At 37.8% G+C, this 24,516-nt stretch overlaps 3 protein-coding genes and 1 pseudogene across 3 annotated transcripts; 3 read left to right on the forward strand and 1 right to left on the reverse strand.

Moving 5' to 3' along the window:
* The first annotated feature begins 529 nt into the window (after positions 1–529).
* Positions 530–6,514, forward strand: LOC114719893 (uncharacterized). The gene is made up of 11 exons (XM_028905458.1): positions 530–718; positions 1,828–2,053; positions 2,229–2,386; positions 2,503–2,648; positions 2,736–2,798; positions 2,935–3,027; positions 3,924–4,085; positions 4,678–4,769; positions 5,203–5,360; positions 6,082–6,342; positions 6,450–6,514. Exons 1-11 carry the CDS (start codon positions 538–540, stop codon positions 6,512–6,514), a joined length of 1,605 nt encoding a protein of 534 aa, XP_028761291.1. The 5' UTR covers positions 530–537.
* A 1,142-nt stretch (positions 6,515–7,656) lies between these two features.
* On the forward strand, positions 7,657–12,178 carry LOC114719917 (BTB/POZ and MATH domain-containing protein 4-like; annotated as a pseudogene).
* A 1,677-nt stretch (positions 12,179–13,855) lies between these two features.
* Positions 13,856–20,257, forward strand: LOC114719915 (cationic amino acid transporter 2, vacuolar). Its single transcript, XM_028905490.1, has 14 exons — positions 13,856–14,203; positions 14,768–14,969; positions 15,072–15,156; positions 15,708–15,848; positions 16,276–16,394; positions 16,478–16,574; positions 16,695–16,867; positions 16,975–17,041; positions 17,218–17,376; positions 17,824–18,094; positions 18,400–18,505; positions 18,854–18,966; positions 19,410–19,485; positions 19,762–20,257. The coding sequence occupies exons 1-14, from the start codon at positions 14,044–14,046 to the stop codon at positions 19,916–19,918; spliced, it is 1,926 nt and encodes a 641-aa protein (XP_028761323.1). The 5' UTR covers positions 13,856–14,043; the 3' UTR covers positions 19,919–20,257.
* A 651-nt stretch (positions 20,258–20,908) lies between these two features.
* LOC114719919 (replication factor C subunit 3) lies at positions 20,909–24,448 on the reverse strand. The gene is made up of 11 exons (XM_028905492.1): positions 24,291–24,448; positions 24,081–24,191; positions 23,916–23,948; positions 23,106–23,274; positions 22,663–22,844; positions 22,407–22,543; positions 22,166–22,264; positions 21,802–21,871; positions 21,645–21,719; positions 21,294–21,339; positions 20,909–21,197 (listed from the first exon to the last, which is right to left on the reverse strand). The coding sequence occupies exons 1-11, from the start codon at positions 24,372–24,374 to the stop codon at positions 21,139–21,141; spliced, it is 1,065 nt and encodes a 354-aa protein (XP_028761325.1). The 5' UTR covers positions 24,375–24,448; the 3' UTR covers positions 20,909–21,138.
* Between the last annotated feature and the right edge of the window lie 68 nt (positions 24,449–24,516).

Here is a 24,516-nt window from a genome sequence, read left to right on the forward strand (position 1 = left end):
TTAAGGGTGCTAGGCGCTTCTAAAAAATATTTTGGGATATTGGATGTATCACAAAATATTTTAGGGTGCTGCCTGCACTTGAGAAAATACTTCAAAGTGTTGGATGTACTTAACTTATATTATGTTAAATAATAAGATTGTTCTTACTGTGCCAGGCCATGTGGACTCCGTGAACAATGGCGTTATCTTATGGGCCCAATGGGCTTTCCACAGTGGTCGGTGGGTGTCCCAATAATACGTGTGCGGGAGGGGTAGTATATATTAGTATAATATTACGGAAACGATAAGATTGTCTGTTCTTAATGGGCCAGGCCATGTGGGCTAGTGAACAATTGGGTTATCTTATGGGCCTAATGGGCTTTTCATGGAAGTCGGTGGGTGTCCCAATATACGCGTGCAGGAAGTGTAGTTTTAAACGCAAACCTTGCGTGCTCTGCAGGCTTTCGAACAAAAAAGAAAAAAACAAAAGAGAAAAGGGTATATATAGTAAATTGCTTGTTCCATTACAAATGACCAGCTAAGCCGATTAAAAGGAAAATGGACGCCACGGACAGAGCGCGGGATTTTAAACCTTGTTCGTCGTTTCTTACTCGCTCTCCTCCCCTCCCGAACACAAGAAAGCAGGACTACAGAGGCATGGGGCTGTTTCTTCTTCTGTTCTTCGTCTTTATCAATTTGCCGGCATTTTCAGCTGGCAATCACGAGACCGCGCTCAGAGGTGAGTTTCCTGTTTTTCTTGTTGTTTTTCATAATGAAAGTTTTCGGGTTTTTGGTGTCCTGTGCTGCATGTTAGATTGTTGAGTGAAAATTGAAACGGTGGGGTCTTTTAATGATTCTTAGGGTTTCTTTATCTTCACATTGCACTCGATGAACCGCTCTGTGGGATGGTTGGGGATTTCAATGAAACTTTTTTGTTGTTTTGTTTTTTTTTTGTTTAATTTTTTTTAACGCCCGTGTGATTTGTAAGCAGAATGAAGGTGTGAACTATCTCCTAAGTATAAGGCCTTTCTTTTCATTTTAATCAACCAAAATTTTATTCTAGAATGGATTGATAAGTCAAGCAGAAGATTAACGATATTGTGATCGAGTTCCCGTTCTTCAGTATGATTGGTCTCACTGGACTCTTCTTTCGATGTTCCAAAATCAGTTCTAGTTGTTTGAGGTAAATAAATATATCTGGGGTCTGTGTTCTGGTTTTGCACTAGTAAATTGCTTACCTGATTATATAATCAAACATATTGCAAATTGTAGCAATGGATTTGTATGCTACATCTTTCTATTTAGTGCTTCTTCTTTTTTTTTTTCAAAAAATCTTGGGCTTGTGTGTGGATGAGGGGTGTGTTTTTTAATCATCATATTCTATTTTGAATGAGCCGAACATCAAAGTTGGAGAACGCGTTGTTTCTTCTCATTATAATTTCTTATTTTTTAGCATGTTTCATCAATTTTTTTAGGGCTCATAGAACCTAGAACTACCTGAATTTATTGTTTTACAACTTATAAATTTCCTCTCGTGGTAGATCAGATTTTGACCAAATCATTTTAGAGGTAGTAGTAATATCATCTAAAGAGGGATAAAATCTGCTGTCTTAACAGAATATTAATTGTGAGAGATTTTATGCTGTAACTCGGTGAACTATGTGCTTTTTTTTCCTCTAGGGAACGATAGGCATCAACGTTCTTTATATCTAGCCAAGTTGTAAGTCAGACAAAAATATTCACATTATCTGTTCAATGTGTGCTCTCTGTATTACGGATTTTGTTGTTATATCTCCCTTTCCACCTCATTGTGTTGTGAAATACTCTTTGCATGTGTTACAATTGCAGGAATTGGTCTTGAAAGCCCAGTTTTGAATATCCATGCATTGCCACTTTCTGGAAAAATATCTACTCACGGTGGTGCTAAAGACGTGTTGAGATGTGAACGTGTTCATGTGTATGGCCTCTCAAGATTGAAACTCGGGAGTTATGCAAATTCATTCCGCATTACTTTGGCAACCTCAGCTGAAATTCCTGAAAAGTTTCATAGCAAGATCCACGTTTGTTTCCACAGGTAGGAGCAGAGCGCATGCTGTACACATTATTCTCAGTATACTTACCGTTACTCCTCACTCTCTCTCAGTTCTCAAGACTGTTTGGCACAGTCAGTCTTTTCTGACTTCACTCAATTAGCTTCAAATTACAAAGTTTGTGAAGATTGTCATTTCTCACTTGTGGATCACATACAGGAATAATTCACTTGGATGGTGCCAATGTGACAAGGCTGAATTTAGAAGTGTCCAGAAGGGGATCTGGAGTGCTGTCATGTCTCCATACGAGAAAAGATACATTGATGTGAGATTCACTGATGAAATACCGGGTTCTGTTGTTGCTGCTCTTGAAGAAGGTTTGTTTCTTTTATATTAACGTTTTGTGCTCTGTTTATTGTACTCCTATCTGTTGTTTTTTCTAAAAAGTGTTTTTTTACCATCTATTCTCTCATTCTGTTATGTATTTCTGCAGATTTTCAGCAATGGCGACTTGTGTGTCTGGCACTGGGATTCATACTGTTGTTGTTGGCTCCCCTTATTAGCAGTTGGGTTCCATTTTATTACAGCAGTTCGATGGCTATAGGAGTCTTTCTTGTTATTATAATCCTTCTTTTTCAGGTATCTAGTTTAATTTTATGTCACATTCAGCTAGGTTTACATTGCTCTTTTACTTATTTTCTTACTAACTTGTTCTTATGAATGCAGGGCATGAAATTGTTGCCAACTGGAAGAAAAAATATCTTTTACCTTGCCATATCTGGATCGGTGGTGAGTTTACATTAATTCTGGTTTTATGTTGATCACGAACAGGCCTTCATGTTTATTATTATTTTTTTTAAAAAAATTGATGTTATTTCTTATTATTTAAAAAAGGTGCTCATGTTATTACTGCGTCTTGTTTCAGCTTGGAGCTGGGTCTTTCCTTGTGCACCACTTCTCTGTCTTCATAAATTCAATTCTTCAGAGTTTTGGGCTGAGTGAAGAGATGCACAATCCAGTAAGATTTTTGGATAATGTTGTGAATATTTATTTGTTTAAGATCTTTTTTCCTGCATTCAAGCAAATGGGCTGAGTTCGTATGCATTTTCTGAACCTGAAAACTGCTTGCCTTTTCTCCCAAGATCCATATGAATTTTTGTGTGTAAATCTTTGCTCAAGTGATGACAATTATTGGAATTTGACACTATTAATTCTTTTTGACTTAGGATGAAGTAGCATTTACTACTTCCCTATTTCAGGTCTGTTTATTCTTTATATTTGTGTACAGATATTCAGTGTGTGGAATATTCTATGTGTTGGGCTGGTTCTACACATGGCTTGCCTAAAGGAGGTCACTGTGAACTGTATTCTGTATGTATAGCTTGATCTAGAATAAAATACACTCACCTCACTGTGGCTTAATCTAAAAACCTATGTAATCAGAAATACATATGTATTGATTAAACTCCATTTTCAATAGATTTAATCTGTTATATTCTTGTCACAGTCAGTACATTAGTAATATCTCCCTTTCATGGCAATTAGTATTCATAAATTCCGTGAGGTATTTTTTGGATCACTTGGGCTTTGTGTTATGGAAATATCTTTTTACTTCTTTGTCCGGGTCAGCAAAATTATTGTGAGATCAGTAGAAAAGCATATGCTAGAATGTGGAAACAATTTTCTCATTTCAAAGTATGGAAATTTAATATTCTGGAATCTGGACCAAGCTAAATCTCCATTCTATAGATAATTAGATTTTATCCTTTAGCTATCGTTTCCCACCTCCCACTCTGAGATGGTTTATTTCGTTTATACTGTGTAACTCTTGCTAGTTGCTGGAAACTTTTATTAGGCTGGAAACTCAAGTTATTATAATTCAGATGCTTTTTTTCTCCCCTTATTGGTTCACAGGTTGCAGTTTTTGTGCTAGTGGGGATTATCCTGGCTGGAGCTGCATTAGGCTATTGGATCGTTAGGAGATTTGCTATTTCAAAAGATGGTGGTGTGGACTCTGGCGTTGCACAATTTGTGAAATGGGCAATGCGCATATTTGGTGCCACACTTGTTTTGCAGGTTTGCCTTTATATCTTTTCTTTTTATATGCTATGACTGTCATTGACATTTAGTGCCACCATGTCATGTATTTGATAATTTCGCTGTCATTTTGGATTTCCTTGGGTGACTTTTTTTTTTTGCATGCCTTTCCAAGATGAACGTATTTTTGTTTTTGGATGCATGATACAATTAAACTTGCCTATGCTAGTTAGACTTCAAACTTTGTGTAGATTGTATGGTGTAAATGATTAGATAAAGTAATTGCTATCAGCTTATTATATAATTTAAATTTCTATATCTGATACTTGGTTCTTTATGTAAATAAAATACTGACTATGAAGAGCTTTTTATCGTACTTGATGACATATGTCACATCAAAGCTCTTAGATGTTTTCTAATTTGGTTCTTATCTGATGCAGACTCTGAAGGCTGTTTTATTTATTTTCTTGCTTTAGATGATGGACATTGTCTGTAGGATCTATTAAGATTTTAGCTGGTGCTAAATTTTTTGCTTACTAATACAACACGTTTGTTGTTTTGGTTTGTTGAACACTTTTCTTTCAGCTATTGTACTTCTTCTTAATCATTATTGTTATCCGTTCTTTAACAGAGCACTCTTGATCCTCCTCTGGCAATAGGAGCGTTGGTTTTTTGTGGAGCTTTCTGCAAACTTATATCTTCTTTAAGGCGTCTTTGTGGATGGTAAGTTTAACTATATTTGTAATTTCTGCTGCCTTGTTTTGCCTATGTTAAACCGTTTTACCTGTAATATTTACGTGTTTGCTATAATGTCTGTTCAACCTGCACACTTGGAGGGGTTTTTCCTACGCTTTTGAAAATATGTGGTGGACTCTTCCAAATATTATATGATGTGGTTGTCACGACTTGTGATAACTTCTTTTGGAAATTCTTTGATGTTTATCATCTGTTTCTGATTCTTTGTAGATTTTGTAAGCCAAAATCCCATTTTAGGGAATTTGAGCGAGTTGTCTATTTAGGTCATAAGGAACCTTACCGAGTGTCTGTATGGCTGTCTGACTTGACAAGCTTTGGGTTTTCATTGTAATTGACTATTAGGGTTAAACATTGCGTTTTCCTCATTGAAATGTAGCATTGGCATTGTGATTTCGTGTAGGTACGAAAATTCTGGGAAGGAGCATTGTACATCATGGCAAGCTGGGCAGGTGAGAGGAGGGCGTGGTCGTGCTGAATTCTTAAGCAAGTCAACCCCGAATGGAAAATTGTGGAATAGCCCTAAAATTCAGTCTGCATGGTCTAATTCTCCTGTAAAAGGTATTGTTCAGTTGCTTTTACCTTTCTGATAGTAGTCTATACCTCAAACAGTATCTATACCTTTTCGATTTATGTTCTCAAGCATGAAGTTAGTTCGAACTTGCTAAAGCTTTAATGTTCTGGAAAAGTTATCCCATTAAGCAATATCTAATTTCTGGTCCTAACTTGAACTCGGAATACCTTGACAGTCCCTTTTTTTTAAATACCTTTTATGGTTTTTAATATGGAATTCAGAATAAAATTGTTTTTAAAATGGAGACCAGTTTCCTTTCGTTAACTAGCCTTTTATATCTGGGTTTTCTCCCATTTATAGTTTTATGCCTGCTTATTATAATATGGTTATTAGTGTATCGTCTTGAAAAGACTATTATTCCCTACAATAATAAAGGGAACTCAAACAATTTGCCGTTTGTTTTGATTCTGACATGGGGTTACTGCTTGAGATCACCTACTTTACTGTAATAGTATGCAATTATAAACATGCATTTCTGGTCCGTCTCAGCGTAGCATTTTGGGATGCCTGGGATAATGCTTTATTTGTTCAATATTTTGTAACTCTTCTTTCTGATATTGTCTTGAATTCCTAAAGTCCAGATATATGCAATTTTTTTCTTTAATATTTTATAATCTAGTCGATATGTTTTGTGAACTCATCTAGCATATTTCTTAGAAGTTCAAACGATTTTGCCGTGATATGTGGTACAATTCTTTTGTGTTTCAGGCATAGTATCACCTTCTTATAGGAATGGGACGTCACCCTCATCTTCTGGAGCACGAGTGAGAGGGGATTACTATTCAACTTTCCACAAGACAGGCAACAGAAAGAAGTTCACAAAGAAAGAGTGGGATGATTTCACGCGGGAATCCACTAGACAAGCCCTATCGGAATGGGCATCATCTCCAGAATTTACTGAGTGGATCGTCGAGCATGCGGACCGGATACAACTCCTTCCCAGTGAAGGTTCAGACGAGACAGAGGGAAGTGAATGGGATTCCTCTGACGTAGGAAGTGAAAACGGATACCGAATTTTTAGTTGGCAGTGACCACAGTTGAAGGTTCTACTGATTGGTGCACATTTTTTTTTCCAGAACTAGGTGGAAGCAGTAACAAGATCGAGTGGTATTGTGATAGGAAGTCAGAATTGCTCTTGTAAGTAACATGTAGATTAGGTAAATGCTGCAGTTTGCCTGAATTATCTTCATTGTATTTTTCTTTTTCCCTGAGAAATCTCAATTGTTTAGAGTTTAGACGATGTTAATTATAAACGGATTATTTAGTTTCAATCGAGTGAAACTGGCTGAGTTCTTTCGTTTGTCTCCCAATAATTTAGGATATAGTAATGGATCGAATATTGATTTTGCCGAAATTGTAAGTCGTTTTTTTCCAATGCATTTGGAATTTTTTTTGTCCTAACTTTTGGAAATATGCAGTTTTCCCTTTTCCTTTTTGTTGTTTTGGCTACATAATGTTGTTTATATTTAAATTTAAAGAAGCTTCATATGAGGAAAATGTAATAAACCTTAGTTTTTGAGAAATGGATAAGCTATAATTGTGGATCAATTTTGTACGAAAACATTTCATATTTTTTGTTTTTGTTTTTTGTTTTTAATTACATTTGAACGATTTGAATTTCCTTCCATTTAATTTTCACCATCTGAACAATTCAAATTTATAGAAGCAGTTTTCCTCTCATGAACTTTAAGTAAATATATATCTCAATAAAGGTGGGTTTAGTTAATTAGGAATGTTATTTATATTTTCATGTGTAAATATGAGCACTTTTTTTTTTTTAACCAGCAATATGAACAGTTTGTTGATAAGTTGTTTATGAGTGTTTTCATAAACATCTTATTTTAAATTGCACTGTTTGTCTTAGTTTTAGCAAGTTTTTAGATCTAATTTACTCATTTTTCTCTCACCAAAAAGAAAAATCATTTTCTTGAGAAGGAATATAAAATTGTCAAAATCTCTAATTATAATTTCTTATAATTTAACTTTGTGAGCTTTGAATTTTTGCGAATTCTAAAATTTTGAAGTATAATTTAACTCTCTGATCTTTGAATTTTTCCGAATTCTGAAATTTTGAATTAAATATTTTTTAATTGAGATTTTCATAAAAGTTTATCTAACTAGGATGCGGATGCGTGTATATAAATATTTTAGATATTTGACGATCTACTGTTGAAAAAAGAAATTTACTCTCAACGGAGTAACAGTTAAAAAATTTACTCTTCCGTATAGCGAGCGAAGACAGCGACGCCTTTTAAATGGAAGACACGTGAGGCCGATGAGGTTTTTAGGACAAGAAAATCGCCATCTTCACCAATTCCTATCCCGCATTGGTAATCCTGTTCAAGCAAGATCATCTGACATCTATTCTCTTCATTTTGGCGAAACCTCAAACACCAACAATCTCCGGGTAAAATTCTTGGCTTCATTTACAATATTCACAGCTATCCAATTCGATAAGATATAGAGGAAGACACAATAGGACACATTCGAGCTTAGTTAACATCATTTGCAGCCGCAGTTTATTCTCCTTCTCCTTCCCTGAAAATCCTACGAGAGGAAACTTGCAGGTAGAGGATCCATTAAATCTTGTTCTCGTTTTCCTTTTCGCGATCTTCTTTCCATATTCAGGAAGAACGTGATGCACTCGCCGAACCGGAGCGGTTTGGTCTCTCCCTCTAGCTCCCGGTCTGTGACGGAGACCGTGAATGGTTCGCACAACTTCGTTATCAAAGGCTACTCTCTTGCCAAAGGAATCGGCGTCGGCAAGCACTTAGCCAGCGAGAATTTCACGGTCGGAGGGTACCAGTGGGCTATATATTTCTATCCCGATGGCAAGAACCCCGAAGACAATTCTGCGTATGTTTCGGTCTTCATTGCGCTTGCGAGCGAGGGTACTGATGTACGAGCATTGTTCGAACTGACTTTGGTGGACCAAAGCGGAAAAGGAAAGCATAAAGTTCATAGCCACTTCGATCGCTCGCTTGAGAGCGGCCCCTATACGCTCAAGTACAGAGGCAGCATGTGGTGAGCTTTAATTTTTCTGAGTATTGATCGTTTATTGTATCAAGGATTTTTTTGTTCATTCAAAAGATTCCATTCCTTGGGCATGATGCCGTTTGTTTTCTATCAACGGCACCTTATCTTTCTCTTAATACGGGCGTGAAGTCTGTTAAGCTCTTCAATGTTATATGCATATATTGCCAACCCTAATTAATGAGCGATGTTCTTGAGCACTGGGGGTGAGAGGTATGGAAAACGGTAAAAATGAAGCTTTAGATTTCATGGTAGATTTTTAGTTTAACCTGTACATATAACATTATTATTCCTTTGTAAATTAGCATCACACATGCCTCGTGTCATATCCTCGGTTGATGTGTCAATCTTTCATTGTTATATCTTGTTTCATGCTATTATAATTTTGCCTGATATACTTCTCATTTCTGTTAGGGGTTATAAACGGTTTTTCAAACGAGCTCAGCTTGAGGCATCTACCTTCCTTAAAGATGACTGCTTGAAGATAAATTGCACTGTTGGTGTTGTAGTCTCGTCTATAGCTTGTTCAAAATCAAACAGCATACAGGTTCCTGAATCTGATATTGGAGCACATCTTGGTGCGCTGTTAGAGAATGAGGAAGAAACAGATGTCATTTTCTCTGTTGCTGGGGAAAAGTTTCGTGCACATAGGCTTGTATTGACTGCTCGGTCTACTGTATTTGAGAGTGAACTTCTCAACAGGATGGAGGAAGAGGGTCAAGAGATAGTTGTTACTGACATGGAACCAAAGGTTTTCAAGGTAACACTTACCTGAAGAAAAAATATATTCCTTTTTTGCTTCCTCATTTCATTTAGACTTTTCCTAGCTTCATTTGTGTGGCTATCTGATGTTTCTTGAGCTCTTTTGTTGACCAGGCATTGCTTCACTTTATTTATAAAGACACACTTATAGAAGATGAAGAGCTCTTTATGTCACGATCATCGTTCTTACCATCAGTATCTGACACATTTGCCGCAAAATTGTTAGCTGCTGCACAAAAGTATGATTTGCCAAGACTCAAACTGATGTGCGAGTCTGTACTATGCAAAGACATATCTGTGGATTCTGTTTCTTATATGCTGGCCCTTGCTGATCGTTATCATGCTACAGAGCTGAAGTCCATTTGTCTAAAATTTTCTGCTGAGAACCTTGTTGGTAAGTTTTCCTGCTTAACTTTCCAACTCTCAAAACTTGAGATCTTAAGAGCATATAAGATTTGGCTTCCTTTTGTGCTTTGCTGTGTTCTTCAGCAGTCTATGATGTGTTGATAGTTGGCACATGATGTACTTCTAGCTGACTGACCAGTAGATAATGCTTGTATTTGACATTGTGGCAGTAATTTAATGGGCGATTATTACAGAAGTCGTTAAGTTGAGATGGTAGTAAACAGGAAATAATCTTTTTTCGAAAGAAAGAAGGCAGGTGCATCTTGGGTGATTGTGCGCTATTCATCTCTTTCAGTGCTAAATGTTGAGATGCACTTGAATCCATTAGATGATGAGAAAAGACTGACAGGGGCACCAATTATCCAGTTTCAACTTCTTTCATCCTCCCGCAACCCCCGTGTTTACCTTAACTCATTTCTATAATCCAATCTAGCCACCGTTCAGGGTTTATGTGAAAAGGCTGGCTATTTATTCTTGGTAGTTGGTACCCCATCTCTTGATTTGCATTCTTATAATTTAAAAAATAAACATGTAACAGGACTCCTAATGGGTACGTGATAGGTGCTGGGTTGGAATGAGAGAAAAATTGAGGGTTTGCTAAAGGATAGAGTGCCATAATCTCAACATACTATAAGGTGGAGAATCTCCATAGAACTAAAGGTCATAAATGCATTTGTAATCATTCTTACAGCCATCATACCATACTCAAGTAGATATTTGAGACATATACTGAAATAACTTCCTCGTACCACAGTTATACCCAACCTGGACTCCTAAACTTTAACGAACATGAACAAATTGGACTGTTGGACATTAACATGACACTGACATAACAGTGGACATTAACATGACACTGACATAACAGTGATGTTATACCAAAACATGAAACGCCCACTAAGACATGAAACACATCATGCAAATAGATTAACCAATTAGTCAGTAACTCTCTGAGCCACTTCAATTCTGGCGTGTTCCTTCTGGATTATGTCTTTTAAGGCTGCTGAGGTGGTAGTCTATTATCAATATATATTTGTAAACTTCGAGTTTTCCCTCTCAACAGGCTTCATAGTCCTTAGAGAACAATTCTTGTTAACTGTGCCACTTAAGGAACCAAAAACTCAAGTTCTTGTGTTATCTCCTGTCTGTTCTGTTCATAGATCAAAGAAAAATCTGCACCCCCATTTTTTTTCCTTTCAAGTTTCTTGGCTGGGGGCGCTGGGGAAGGGGACGGGTGATGGGGAATGAGATCCACTTTTTCCTTTTTCTTGGAGCATTGTTTCATCCATGGAAGGAATATCATGGGTCTTTTACAAGTTCTTTTAATTTAATTGGTACAAATAAATTTAGAAGCAATGTGTTGCAATTGACTCTCTGTTTTCTTTCCTTTTATAGAATACTATGTGGTCCTATTTAGTGTTCCCAGGTAATGGCACTGGGTTTGCGTTATTGAGTTGGCAACTCTATTGTTGCTCTTGCGCTGCAGTTTGATAGAAACCTGGCTCACCCAAGACGGATATGGGTACAGTTGTCATGTTAAGAAAGCTAAGGTCAGGGGAAGTGGTGAAGGAAGTGGGTGCAAGTCAAAAGTAGCTATTTGCTGCAACTTTAACGGCGGAGAGAATTAGGCACACCAACGCCACATAGGCTAGCAACTCCCTCCCCCTTTGTCGGTTAACTATTACCTGACTTTGCATGCGCATCAATTTGGGATTCCCATTTTCCATTGGAATGTAGCTTTTGTCGTCCTCCAGACTTTACTTTTTCATTAGAAACTTGGAAATCAAGAAAGAACCCAGTGTTGCCCCTCAGATTTTTGGGCACTCTATCATTCAATTTCTTTACTTTCGTTATCTGTTGCAGCTGTGATGCAATCTGATGGCTTCGAGTATCTTAAGGAGAACTGTCCGTTGCTACAATCAGAACTACTAAAGACAGTAGCAGGGTGTGATGAAGAATTTAGCGGAGAAGGAAAATGTCGAAGTGTGTGGGCCAATTTTCTGATGGTGCTGATACAAATGATAGAAGTGTAAGACAACAGACCTGGGAAAATGGTGTTGATAGAAATCAAGGCCTATGGGTTCAGCTTTCTGATGGTGCTAACAATAATCGTAGGAGTCCGGGCCAAGAAGCTTGATGAGGTGAGTTAGCATTATTTGGTGACGTGACAGCCATAATTGATAATTACACAGCACAGCAAGCCTAACAGAAACTGGGCGTTGGGGGTGAGGGGAAGGTGGCAGGAATGCAAGACCGGGTAAAAGAAGCCATGGTCATGTAACATTTCTTATTAATGTTTGTTTTATGCTGTTCGGCTAATAACATGATCGGATGAGGATAGAGTGGCGGCGATGACAGACGATATATTGTATGGCTGACTGATGATCGAAAGTTATCACAATGAACTGGCCTATGCCTGATGGATTGTCGTTGTAGTTCAGGGAACTGAACCTTTTTTTTTGGGTAACTACTGTATATTTTGTAATTTAATTTTAAGTACGTTTTAACAATTAGGGGGCTAAAATGTCAGTATTGACCTTTTAGTACTGAATATATCATTCTCTCATGTAAATTACGTGGGTAGAGAGCGGACAGCTCTGAATTAAAATGCTCTCATCCGGTGCGTATTAATTGGACGATTTTTGAATCAAGGGGAATCCAATAATTTCATTTCTCTAGAAGATAATCTTTTTAATGCGTGGACTGCAATAAATGAATTTATTGGGGTGAAGACAATATTCAATAATTTGATTCATTTGCGTTCGTCTTCAGACAGCACGTGAGTAGCCCGCCTTCCATACCTAATCATGCAGCCTGCGCAAGTGTATGGGGCAAGTAAGACCTCACATTTTTTATTTTTAGTTACTTGTAAGTTGTATGTATAAAATTTAACTCGCGGCTTGCAATTTGATTTTCTAATTATCTTCAAATTTGTTTTTAAAGAAAGTTGGCATAGATATAGAAAGGGATCAGCATGAAATATTTTTAATTGGTGCTTCCCCTCTTGAAGTGTTTGAACTCACTTCATTTTAGAGTCGCGTGCTTCATCAATACTCAAGTAAATTATTACATTAATTTTTGTTTTAAAACAAAATGAGAATACAATTAATTAAGGAGGTTGAAGACTGATTTGGTGGATAACAGAGTTTTGCACTATAATTTTTAATTTTAGATGTTTGGCGCCCCGGTTATCGATTATTAATAAAGCAATGCTTTTAAATTAGATAATACCAAGATAAATCTCTTCGTTAAGTAGCACAATTTTCACTTGATCTATTTAATAACACGTCCCTCACAGTAAAAATTTTGATAAACAATTTTAATCTCTGATTTAAACTCTAAATCGTAATGTCTAAAAAGAATGTTTCCTTAACTAGTTAAGGTTAAGCACTCCTCAAGACGGTAATCTTCGTTCCCATAAAAAATTCCATTACCGCCGCCCAAAAGCCAAATCATGCATTTCACATGGAAGCCGCAAGATTCATGTTCTAGATATTTTTTTAAAGAACTAATAAGAAAAAGCATACATTTGTTAAACTATAATAACAATTTTTTAAATAATATTAGAAGAATTTCAAAAAAATATTTGGAATTTCAAAATTTTAAATCAGTCTTATTTATTATATTTTAATAATAATTGACAATAAACAAATGATAACATATTTTTATAATTTTTTCTAATCCAAAATTTTAAAATTTTAGAATTTTTTGAATTCTCAATATTTTGATGACCCACCAAACCATTCTCGCAAGAACTTTACCCATCGAATTTCACCCGCCCGACCACGCTGCAGCAGAAAATGATAATCAATTGATCATATGCGCTATCTTCGCCCCGCATTCATCCAACCACCCTATCATAATAATCCGATGCCGCCAATTTCACTTTCATTTTCTTTTCGGTTCAAAACATTATTGATGAATAGATTTGGGACATCCATATGCAAGTGGACCCCGTCAGAATCCTGCCTCTGACAGATTGCCAGCCAGCCGACCTTTTCCCCGCTCCGAAGATTGGCCCGCCTCCATTGGCACCATTTTCTTATAATCACGATGCGATACCCAATTCAAAGATCCCAAATTCCAGTGCTGTCGTCAGGCATCTCTGATTGCGACTACCGGGTTGCGTATAATGTCTGCCCTTGGGCATCCCGGGCAGCTCCCCCAACCAGCCATAATGCTGCACGCGCCTTTTCCCCTTTCCCTCCAACGCCTTCTCTGTTTACTATAATTATTCAGGACGAGTCGTTCCTGAAGACTATAATAGAAAGATAACGACTTGGGCATTGCTCAGCCAACGGAATATTGTTTCTTTTTCCTTCAGGAGCGGGGAGAACTACTTGTTCTCTCTGAATATTCTGCCCGCTTTCTCCCCTTCATCACAATACTGTCAAGCACACCAGTGGATAGAGCTGGGAGCGCGGGCAGATTTTCGGAGAATTCGTAGTTGGGCGAAGTTTTCCAAGGTTTTTCATGGGTGTTTCGATAGATCCGCAAGAGCGTGGTAAAAGTGGCGGAAAGGGTTCATGGAGTTCATTGAATTTCTTGACTAGGAGGAAAAGGGTGGATTCTGATAAGAAGTCTGATGGTGAGCTGGCCAAGGAGTTGTCTGTTCCCCATCTGATCGCCATTGGTAATTGTATTTTAAAATGTTTCTGCTTTGAATCTTTTTTTTTTTTTTTTATCTCCGCAGTTTGTTTTTTTCCATTTCATCGGGAATTTTGGTATACTTCTGTGATGAATACTTTAGGATCTGTTCCTGATCAGCCATTCGATTTTATATGCGAATCATGTTTACTGTGTTTGACTAGTCGACGTTGTGGGACTCCAATGTTCTCGCCTCTTTCTCTCGTTGATTGTTTTCATTTCTTAGTTCCGGTTATCTTGTGAATATTGGTCCTACTCTTTGCTTCTGCTGAAAATATAGGAGCCTCACGGCCCGGAGATACCCTTTTTCTTTTGAACTCAGTAATCAGGTTATGGTTCCTTTCGTGCTTCATCTGTTTCTTCCTCTACACATTTCTTCTTTCCTGTGTAACCGATAGTAGCTCCATTCGAGAGAAATAAGCAAGCAACTGTACTGAATTTTGTCTTCTGTGCTGTTTCATGGTTGCGCCATGAGCTTTGATCACCCTATCTCAAATGACGCCTAAATTCCTTATCTAATTGCAAATTGACTTATCGTTGATTTGGTTAGGTGTTGGTGCTACGATTGGTGCTGGCGTCTATGTTCTAGTTGGTACTGTCGCTCGGGAGCATTCCGGACCTGCCTTGGCGTTTTCTTTTCTAATAGCAGGAGTAGCAGCTGGTCTTTCAGCTTTTTGCTATGCAGAGCTGGCTAGTCGTTGCCCTTCTGCCGGGAGTGCATATCATTACTCATACATATGTGTTGGGGAAGGGTACTTTCTTGTATCCTTAAATAGAGGGTTCTCTTGTTATTTAGTTGACAATTTTCATCCTTGCGTTTGTCTTGCCCTTCTAAATGATTACTTTATTTGCAGTGTTGCTTGGTTAATTGGATGGGCCTTGATACTGGAGTATACAATTAGTGGAGCTGCTGTCGCACGGGGCATATCCCCCAATATGGTTCGCTGTTCTCTTTAAATCTCATAATGAATTAGTTGTTTGTCCATGTATGACCTTAAGGAGAATAAACCTTTATCCCTTTGGCCGATAGATGGGTCAGATAGACATATTTAAGACGTTGGTAGGATGGTTTGCCTTTTCCTCTGGGGAGTATGAGTTGGATTATGAATCTCTTTCATTCAATAAGCCAAATAGAGCGAGGTGAAAAGGGAATACGGGGAAATGCTATGTTTAAGATTCTCATTAGTAAAGCCAATGAATTGTTATTAAACTCATTTTTTCTTAAATTAGTAAATGACTATTCAGATATCCCGGCTGCTTAATGCCATTTAAACGCTTGAAATTATTATATTATCAGAATTGAGTAAAATGCTCCCTGAGTGTAGGAAATACTATTTACTGTCTTCACTTTTCTTCTTTGATGTTGAACTTGTATTGGACATCATATACGGATGATCTGTGAAATTTTGTTATCAGGTTCATTTGTTCAACCAGCTAAGTCTGATTTGTCAATGTAATTATTTACGTATAATATTTTTTTATTTTATTAGGCTGCTCTCTTTGGAGGTCCGGATAGTTTGCCCATCTTTTTAGACCGTCAGCATATTCCTGGGATTGATATAGTTGTGGATCCATGTGCTGCCCTTTTAGTGTTAATAATTACTGGTCTTTTGTGCCTTGGGATTAAGGAGGTACGTTCATATTATCATCTTTCTTTTCATCTATGGTTAATTTCTCGAATTTTTACGCATCTCCATTCACATCTCTTCTTGTACCTACTCTCGTTATACCTACTTTCAAACATGATTTGATATAAATTCATAAATTATGCAAACAAATTTTTTAAATAAAACAGTACATGTAAAAAGAGGTTTAAAAGTGGTAAATTCAGTGGTGTAAAGAGAGGCACAACTGTTAGACTTGGCTGGTGTGCCTTATCCTTACGCCTAATCTGCCGAATTATTATTCTGTCCTTTGTTTTATCTTCTTTTGAGATTAATTAGGTCATAAATATTTGGCGTTAAGAATTTGTGCAAAGCTTTCATCACTAACGCTCCAAGTTATAGTGACTGGACTTTTTTTTTTTTGAATAAATCGTTTAACAATTAACATTTGCAGAGTACGTTGATACAAGGCATAATCACATCAGTGAACGTATGTGCTTTGGTTTTTGTCGTAGTAGCCGGTGGTTACCTGGGATTCAAGTCTGGATGGGTTGGATATGAACTTCCTTCAGGGTACTTCCAAGTTTGTCATTCACCTCCTCATGTATGTTTGATCTTTCATTAATTACAGAATACCTGTCTCTATGCTTTGATAGGTATTTTCCCTATGGCGTAGATGGAATGCTTGCCGGTTCTGCAACTGTCTTCTTTGCATATATCGGTTTTGATGCCGTCGCTAGTACAGCTGAAGAGGTATAACTGATATTCATGTTGTCTTTTTTCTTTTCCTGGTTCTATATGTCATTAATTCTTCTGTAGGTTATATTATATCGTTAACTTTGACCATCTGAATAACATATTACTTTTCAACAGGTAAAAAATCCTCAACGAGATTTGCCGCTTGGTATTGGGGCTTCATTGTTTATTTGTTGTGCATTGTATATGATGGTCTCCATTGTCGTCCTCGGTTTAGTGCCTTATTATGCAATCGATCCTGACACCCCCATATCTTCTGCATTTGCTAACCACGGGATGCAATGGGCAGCGTAAGTGCATTATTTAGCAACTCTATGGTGCTCTTAATCTGTATAAATTTTGAACGACAGAATAGATATTATAGTTGCCGAAGTCAATTTCCTGATTGTGATTACAGTTACATAATAAATGCCGGAGCTTTTACAGCTCTCTGCGCAGCGTTGATGGGTGGAATACTTCCCCAGGTTAGTCAATGGGAACTTTTTTTACGCTCTTTCTGTGCACTGAGTTCTGAATTTTTAAAGTTTATTCTTGAATATCAAATTTTAAGCAAATCATGCTTGTGGGTGAGAATTTTTCACCTATATTTATTTGCCTTGTAAAATTACAAGCGTAAGTATTGTCTTTTTATTATTTTCAGCCGCGAATCTTAATGGCTATGGCCAGGGATGGCCTTCTGCCGCCATTTTTCTCAGACGTAAATAAGCGCACCAATGTTCCTGTTAAGAGCACAATAGCTACTGGCCTTTTTGCTGCAGTATTGGCATTTTTCATGGATGTCTCTCAGCTGGCAGGGATGGTAAGTCTACTTCATCGGCAGCCTGGTTTCAGTTGATGAGATTTCAGCTTGACATGACATGCATCAGCGCCCGTAATACTAAATAGTAGGGTAACATACAGATCATGCCATGACGAAGAAGACAAATGACCATAATGACTTTTAGATTTCAATGAACATACAGATCATGCCAGTCCACGTAGTAACAATCTTATTAGATTTCAAAAACAACTAGAATAGCCATTGACTTTTCTATTGAGTTACCATCAAGGCGATCTTCCCCCCTTTTTTAATATATAAAAATTCTTAAACAATTAGAAGTCATGGTATGCGGTTTAGGATATAATGTGCGCTCCCGTCTGAGATTGTATGCAAGATGTTCTTATTAGGTTATCTGAACACCATGTACATGGCATTGTTACTATCTTAAATGCAAATGCTAACTTGTATTTGCCTTGTCGCCTGCAGGTTAGTGTGGGCACACTTCTTGCATTCACCGTGGTAGCAATATCTATATTAGTTCTAAGATATATCCCTCCAAATGAAATCCCACTGCCACCCTCTCTCCAGGATTCAGTTGATTATGTGTCTTTGGGGTATGATTGGAGCAATGATGAGACGAACGAAAGAGATGCAGAGGCAAATATTGGTACTTCTGATAACATCAAACCTTTGGTTGTCAAAGAGGATGTATCAATTGAGTATCCTCTTATTCCTAAACAGCTTGCCATTGGAAACTGTGAGTTATGCCTTTCCTTCTCTTTTACCAATCTCTATATTACTAAGTAATAAAAGAATTGGTTATGCCTGATGAAAGGGGGAAAATAAAAATAATTTTTTTCCTGGAAGTATTGCCAGAAAAATCATGGTAAAATGTTAATTTATTTGCCAGGGTCTACAAGACATGTTGCTTTAGTAAATAAACCAAAATACCCTGCCAAATTTGTCACTAGTTATTATCATTTCAGATTTCACTCTTTCCTTTCTTTGTGTCATCTGTCGTCTGTTATTATTCTCCTCACTGCTATCTATGGACGGGTGCAGATGTAAATGAAAGTAATAGGCGAAAAGTTGTTGGGTGGATTATAGCATCCGCTTGCTTAGGGGTGTTTGTCCTCACATCTGCAGCTTCACAAACAAGTCTTTTCAGGTGGGTTTAAATGGAGATTGTCATTTGCTTCTTCGACCTTGACACACGACAGTAATTTTTAATTATCCATTCCCTGGAGAGTTCTGCAGCTGATTTTCAATGCAAAGTGGATCTTCTAAGGACTTGGGCTTGACCCTCCGGGAAAGGAAGGGAGGGGTTGGGGTTGGTAGTATAAGATAGTTAATAAATCAGACTCAAAGAGGCTTGAGTCCAGAATCATGTTGCATCCACCTCATCAATATCTGTCCTTCCATTTTTTATTTTGGATGCATTTACTTTGTCATTTTGGCATGCTTTGGTGTTTTCACTTGATAGTTGTTAACGGCATTGTGCATTTGCTATTTCCAGCTCTGTTCGTTACACATTGTGCGGAATTGGTGGTATCCTTGTTCTGTCTGGTCTAGTATTCCTAACCTGTATAAACCAAGATGATGCAAGACACAACTTTGGACACTCTGGAGGTATGACTTACTTACATCCTTGATAAATTTATGTGGACGGTGTGAGTTGTTGTCTCATTGCTGCGCAACTACACTAGGCAACTATGCAGAGAAATGTTTTTTCTACTGTTAAAGGAGGTGGGTGGGGGACAGTTCTAGACAGCTAATATCTTGGTTGCAAATCCTGTTTACCGACCAAGAAGTTGTAGCAATTGTCTATCAAAATCTGCATTTATTATCAGCCAGACTTAATCTGATTTAATCTCTTCAAACTTTGCGAAATTTTTTTTAGGTTTTTTTTTTTTTTTTTAAGCTCGGGCCTGAATGGCTGAATCGTCATGAATTTTGACTTGTGTTATGCAAATCTGGGAGTCCTCCACGTGATAAGAGCACTATCAAGCCTTACTAAATTATAAGAACGGACCAAATGTGTGATAGTAACTGTGTTGTTGATCTCTTTTCAGGTTTCATTTGCCCATTTGTGCCGCTGCTGCCTATACTTTGCATTCTCATCAATTGTTACTTGCTTATTAATCTTGGGTAAGTGCTAATACTCAATCTTCGAAACTTATCTGTCAAAGCTTTGAACTGAATGAGGGGATTAATGTTGCAAAGTTGCCTAAAGGTTTTGATGTCATATGCAAACTGAAGGGACTTTCGTTGAGTTTGTTTCATGTCTTCGCATGGTAATTTTCAAGATAGAATTGCACTTGAATATCTATCATATTTGGTGAACTTAATCAGTCATCGGTTCAGTATAGTTCTTTGAAGGGAGATTGAAGGAGTTGGACTAATTATTGTCTGTCTTTCTCACAGAGCGGCCACGTGGGCTCGTGTTTCGGTCTGGCTGGCAATAGGAGCGGTTGTTTATGTGTTTTATGGTCGAACCCACAGCTCCCTAAGTGATGCAGTGTATGTGCGGGCAACTCCTGCGGATAAACTTCATCGGACCTGCGAAAGACATGTGGCATAATCTCGGCACAAGATATTTCTTATGCCACAAACCCCAAAATGTGGAGCGTAGCTGCTGCTCGGGATGAAGAATTATGGCCGCTCCAGAAGTTGTATATGCAATCCTTGTACAGGAAATGCACCTCAAGCCTTCAAATTAGGATTATAGGTCTGTCTACTAGAGAAGCATGTAGTTGTATGCTTCAAATCACAGCCCAATTTGTATATATTGATGACATTTGGGAATGCACTTGCCATCTTGTATGAATGGTGGATGGCGGGGATCTGGGCTAGGTCCACTTATAACCATGTTTGTGCGCATATTGGAAAATTTAAAATTGATCATTCCATTTATTCTCTATTGGAACGTGCAAGAAATCTCATTCTCAACTCTCTGCTTGGAGCAATGAGAACAGTACGATGGGGGGTTTCAAAGTGAAACTTGCAGCGGAACTTATGCTTTGCATCTGGGATCAATTTACTGGGATAACTTGACAAAAAGGGATCAGATAATAGCCTGCAGGAGTTTGACGGTAGCTTGGTGGTTAAATCTTCCTGGGCCTGGGGCTAGCTTGGATTCAGCCTTTATGATGGACCCCCTATGGTCTACCAACAGTTACAACATCATCCTTCCGCACAGTGGATTCAGCTTTTATGGCTGAGATTTTAACGGGTCTGCCTCAGAGTTGCAAGTCTTCATTGGTTGCGGAAATTGAAAGGTCGTGCACTCTGGAAGGAAGACGAATTGCAGATATGGAGCTGATCAGTTGAGTAGCTTCGATTCTAGGGGTAGAGGGTACCTTTTAAGCCTTCACCCATACAAACAAGTGCAGAACGGAGAGATGTGATCAAGAATGTAGGCATGCGCTACTTCACGTTTTTCAGATGCTCAAAAACAATAACAAACTATAATTTATAAATATTTTATCGTTTAGACCAAAAAATTATAAACGCATTTAAGTTCAAATAAACACTTCTATCTTTGGTCGACCATTGAAAAAACAATTTAAAGTTATCAAACTTCTTTTTCAAATGATGTTACCAATTCACTATAAACCACAAGGCAAAATGAGTGAAGTGTACCAGTCATCATGGGAAGGGTGAACGTAAGGTTTGCATATTCCATGTTGGATAATACTTCACGAAAATATATAGTGACAAATCCTACAAATAATACAAGGTACAAAACTTGCGTCCCCTACATTAAACATCTTGAATGGACAGAAAACCATAATCTGATTTTCAGCCAAATGTTGCAATTAGGAAGGCTTTATAAACGCTCATGAATTTAGCCACAAACGCTGCAATTGAACATACAAAACACAGTATAGGTTAGCGACTTAAGGTCATACTATATGTCCGATCAATAAACGAAGGGCACATTCATGTCAAAATACCTTCGATGTGGAAAATGGCCTTCTGTCCAAGACGCATTCTATGTTCCTGGTCCAATGAGGGAGAAGAATCAGAGGAAACAGTAAAATGGCTGGAAACTAATGTGAACAGTGACAAATTTCTGTAAGAGTTGCACTGTTATAAAAATGTCTACACGCGTTAAAGCCAAACATGCCAGTCTGTGCTTTCATAGGATTCATGAAAATGAACCAAAGGTACACCATAAGAATCTCACAAAATTGAATTGAACAAGCAGAAGACTTGCAGAAGACAAATGAAGTATGATCAGACAACAGACAAAAGCAAATGCAATCCAGATGCTGATATTAAATAAATAAATATAACACACTCACATAATATGCCGCCCAATGGCAGACCTCAAGCTTCAATTCTGCATCCAGTTTCTTCAACAGTTCATAAAGAAGCCTCTGAGCCGATAAATGAAGAATTCAAAGTCAAGTCATAGAATGAAGATAATTAATTGGAAACGTTTTTGAAGATTGTATTAACCTTCAAGACGATCTCAGGAGGGATACAGTTGGTTAAGAGCTCATACAACTTCCCTCGAACTTGAAACAACCTGAAACATATACCAAGGTTATAGATAAATATATAAATAGAGATCTGAGATGCAATGCAGAGAATACAGGTCACTCAGATCACTTTTAAGCAACTGTGAACTCTGAGTTTTATCTCTATAATGGTAGCATATTAAGATAAGTTGACTCCATCAGACAGGTGATCATGAACCTGATCACTCATGTTGTTTGGCATGCAGGAATTAGCAAGATCGAGAGAAAAATCTTGTTAGTCAACAGAAACAATTTATTTCTCCAGAAAAATTTAAACAGCAGTGAACCATATCAAAGCAAACCTTTTCGGGCTCTGCTCCTTCATTATGTCAGACGCAATTTCAGAAATATATTCCTCCCAATCCATTGGTGGTATTGTTTGCTTGCTACTGAAAGGATACCTACAAATCATGTAACAGTAAGCAAAAGAACAAGCTGTCAATAGCTCAATGATCCATATTTAAAATAGTACATTAAAAAGTAGACCTTGATTTAGATTCATGGAAGCGCATCGATTCATAAAAGGCTTAATATGGAGCTTACTGTTGGACACGGCAAGTTTCAAAAGACAATATAGCCCGCCTTAGGTTCCGATTTGATTTCTCTGCTATGCGAGCAGCAAACCCCGAAGGAAGTTGCAGCCCTTCTTTCTTACCAATGAACTCCAATGCTCTAACTATCTGGCAAATAGATCTTGCACAGATTATTATAAGAAGCAGAATGACACTTCTGCCAAAGTCAGGACAACTTTATTTATTGTAACATGATAGATTGTAGTACAGGTTACAAATATACTGACCTGTTCTTCACTTGGTGCATTTATTCGCACATTCAGACAGCGGGAGCGGATTGCTTCTGTAACTCTTGAAGAACTATTGCAACATAGAATCAATCTGCAATAAGCACTGTATTTTTCCATTGTTCTGCGCAGAGAATGCTGGGCCTCTCTAGACAGTTTGTCAACCTCATTGAGCACTAGTACTGATATGGCACAAAATCAGACATTGTTCGTAAACAAACAGTAAGGACACAAGTGGAAAGGTAAAGACCAGATCTTGTAATCATTGCACTTATTTTACAAGCCATAGACAGAGGTTATCTAACCTATAAAAGAATTAATCACTACAAGATAAAACCACCGACACACAGATGTGATTAAAACTCTAAATCATTTGACAAAAGTGCAAGGTGCCACTAGCATCTATTAAGTGATACTGAAGTAATACAAGAACCAATAGTTACCTTTAAATCCTTTCTTCCCCTTGGTATCAATCGGTCTATTTTTAGCCATTTCTTTAATTATTTCCTGAACAATATATCTGTCCTGAAAGCCTGCATCACTGGGACTCAGTTCTATGTGATTTGCACTTGATAATGTTGTCAGCTCTATATCAATAGATCTACTCCCAGCCTGAAACAAATTCTCAAATATTTACAAAAAGTAAAAATAAAATGACGATAATTCAGTTCACAATGATGCAATGATCCAAATACTATTATAATTTATTCCTTAGCAGTGAGTCGTGAGCACAGATTCTTCAAGATATTTCTTGTCTTCTCACCTACCCATGGTCAAACACAAGAAATGGATCCGAACCTGTCACCAAGCCTGTTTAAAAGACTCACCAGCCCCCACGACCTAAAACCAACTGTGAAAAGTAAACTTTAGGCTGCTTAACCATACCCGACTACTCCCGCATGGCACCAACTCAACACCACAGGTTGAAGATTGGATATGTATGGAGCATGGACAATGGGATACACATATTTACATACCCAAAAGGCAACGATATCCCATATGCATATTGTTGGGGAGGGCCGCGTGCTTTTTTGTTTATGTGTGCGGTTAATTGAAGACAATATATTTCATAGGTCTGGATTACCTACTCCAAAGAGAGCAGAGGAATGATACTTTACATATCAACCGCTCCTTTCATTACAATCAGCCATGTGATGAGAACATATTTGGTAGTTTCTTTTGAAATTTTAGCAGCTTAAGTCACAACATAAATAATGCTCACGTCAGTAAGAGAGGGGGGAAAAAAATCTTACATCCACTTTCCATGTCCTATTTTCCACCTTCACCTGCAATAAATCACAAAACTGTAGGTTCAGGATATGCCAGGAGGGTAATAACTTGCCATGAGCAAAACTATTTCTAATGAACAAATATGATAGGCCAAACAGTAAAATGATAATCATATGAAAAATTTCAACCTTCTCGGCACCATTTCCAAACATTTGTCGGAGAAGAGCCATGATTAGGGTTTTTTTGCCAGACCCAGGCGGGCCATAGAAGAGCAAATGTGGGCAATCCTGCTCCGTCACCTACGTCAAGAATTAGGAAGGTCACACAATAATCCTCCGAAATTAACCATACAAAATGTAATAAAGAAGCTTAAATTGTGTTCCAGGAGAGTAAATAACCAGTTTCTTAAGATTTTGGGCGACTTCTTCGTGAACAATAATCTGGTCGAGGCTTTTGGGTCGATACTTGTCCACCCACAACATGATCTTGATCTTCTCTCCCTTCCGCAGATACTGACGAGCGAGAGGAGCTCCTTGGGGTCTGTAAAGAGGGCAGAATGGCGGGAAACCAAGCTTACGTCTCTTGGGCGGCTCTTCATGGATTGTGGGTTTTTTGGCCTTTCAA

This window comes from Neltuma alba, unplaced genomic scaffold (assembly GCF_004799145.2).
Source record: "Neltuma alba isolate B1F8T4 unplaced genomic scaffold, ASM479914v2 tig00011958_pilon, whole genome shotgun sequence".
Classification (NCBI taxonomy): Eukaryota; Viridiplantae; Streptophyta; class Magnoliopsida; order Fabales; family Fabaceae; genus Neltuma; species Neltuma alba.

Coding starts and splice junctions, on each gene's coding strand:
- LOC114719893 (XM_028905458.1), top strand. CDS start 538: ATGGACGCCACGGACAGAGCGCGGGATTTTAAACCTTGTTCGTCGTTT. Junction 5,361..6,081: donor GTCTAATTCTCCTGTAAAAG/GTATTGTTCAGT, acceptor TTTGTGTTTCAG/GCATAGTATCACCTTCTTAT. Junction 6,343..6,449: donor TTCAGACGAGACAGAGGGAA/GTGAATGGGATT, acceptor TTTTTTTTCCAG/AACTAGGTGGAAGCAGTAAC.
- LOC114719915 (XM_028905490.1), top strand. CDS start 14,044: ATGGGTGTTTCGATAGATCCGCAAGAGCGTGGTAAAAGTGGCGGAAAG. Junction 15,157..15,707: donor GGGGCATATCCCCCAATATG/GTTCGCTGTTCT, acceptor TTATTTTATTAG/GCTGCTCTCTTTGGAGGTCC. Junction 16,395..16,477: donor GGATATGAACTTCCTTCAGG/GTACTTCCAAGT, acceptor ATGCTTTGATAG/GTATTTTCCCTATGGCGTAG.
- LOC114719919 (XM_028905492.1), bottom strand. CDS start 24,374: ATGTTGTGGGTGGACAAGTATCGACCCAAAAGCCTCGACCAGATTATT. Junction 22,265..22,406: donor GAAACTTGCCGTGTCCAACA/GTAAGCTCCATA, acceptor CATGATTTGTAG/GTATCCTTTCAGTAGCAAGC. Junction 21,340..21,644: donor GCCATTGGGCGGCATATTAT/GTGAGTGTGTTA, acceptor TCATTGGACCAG/GAACATAGAATGCGTCTTGG.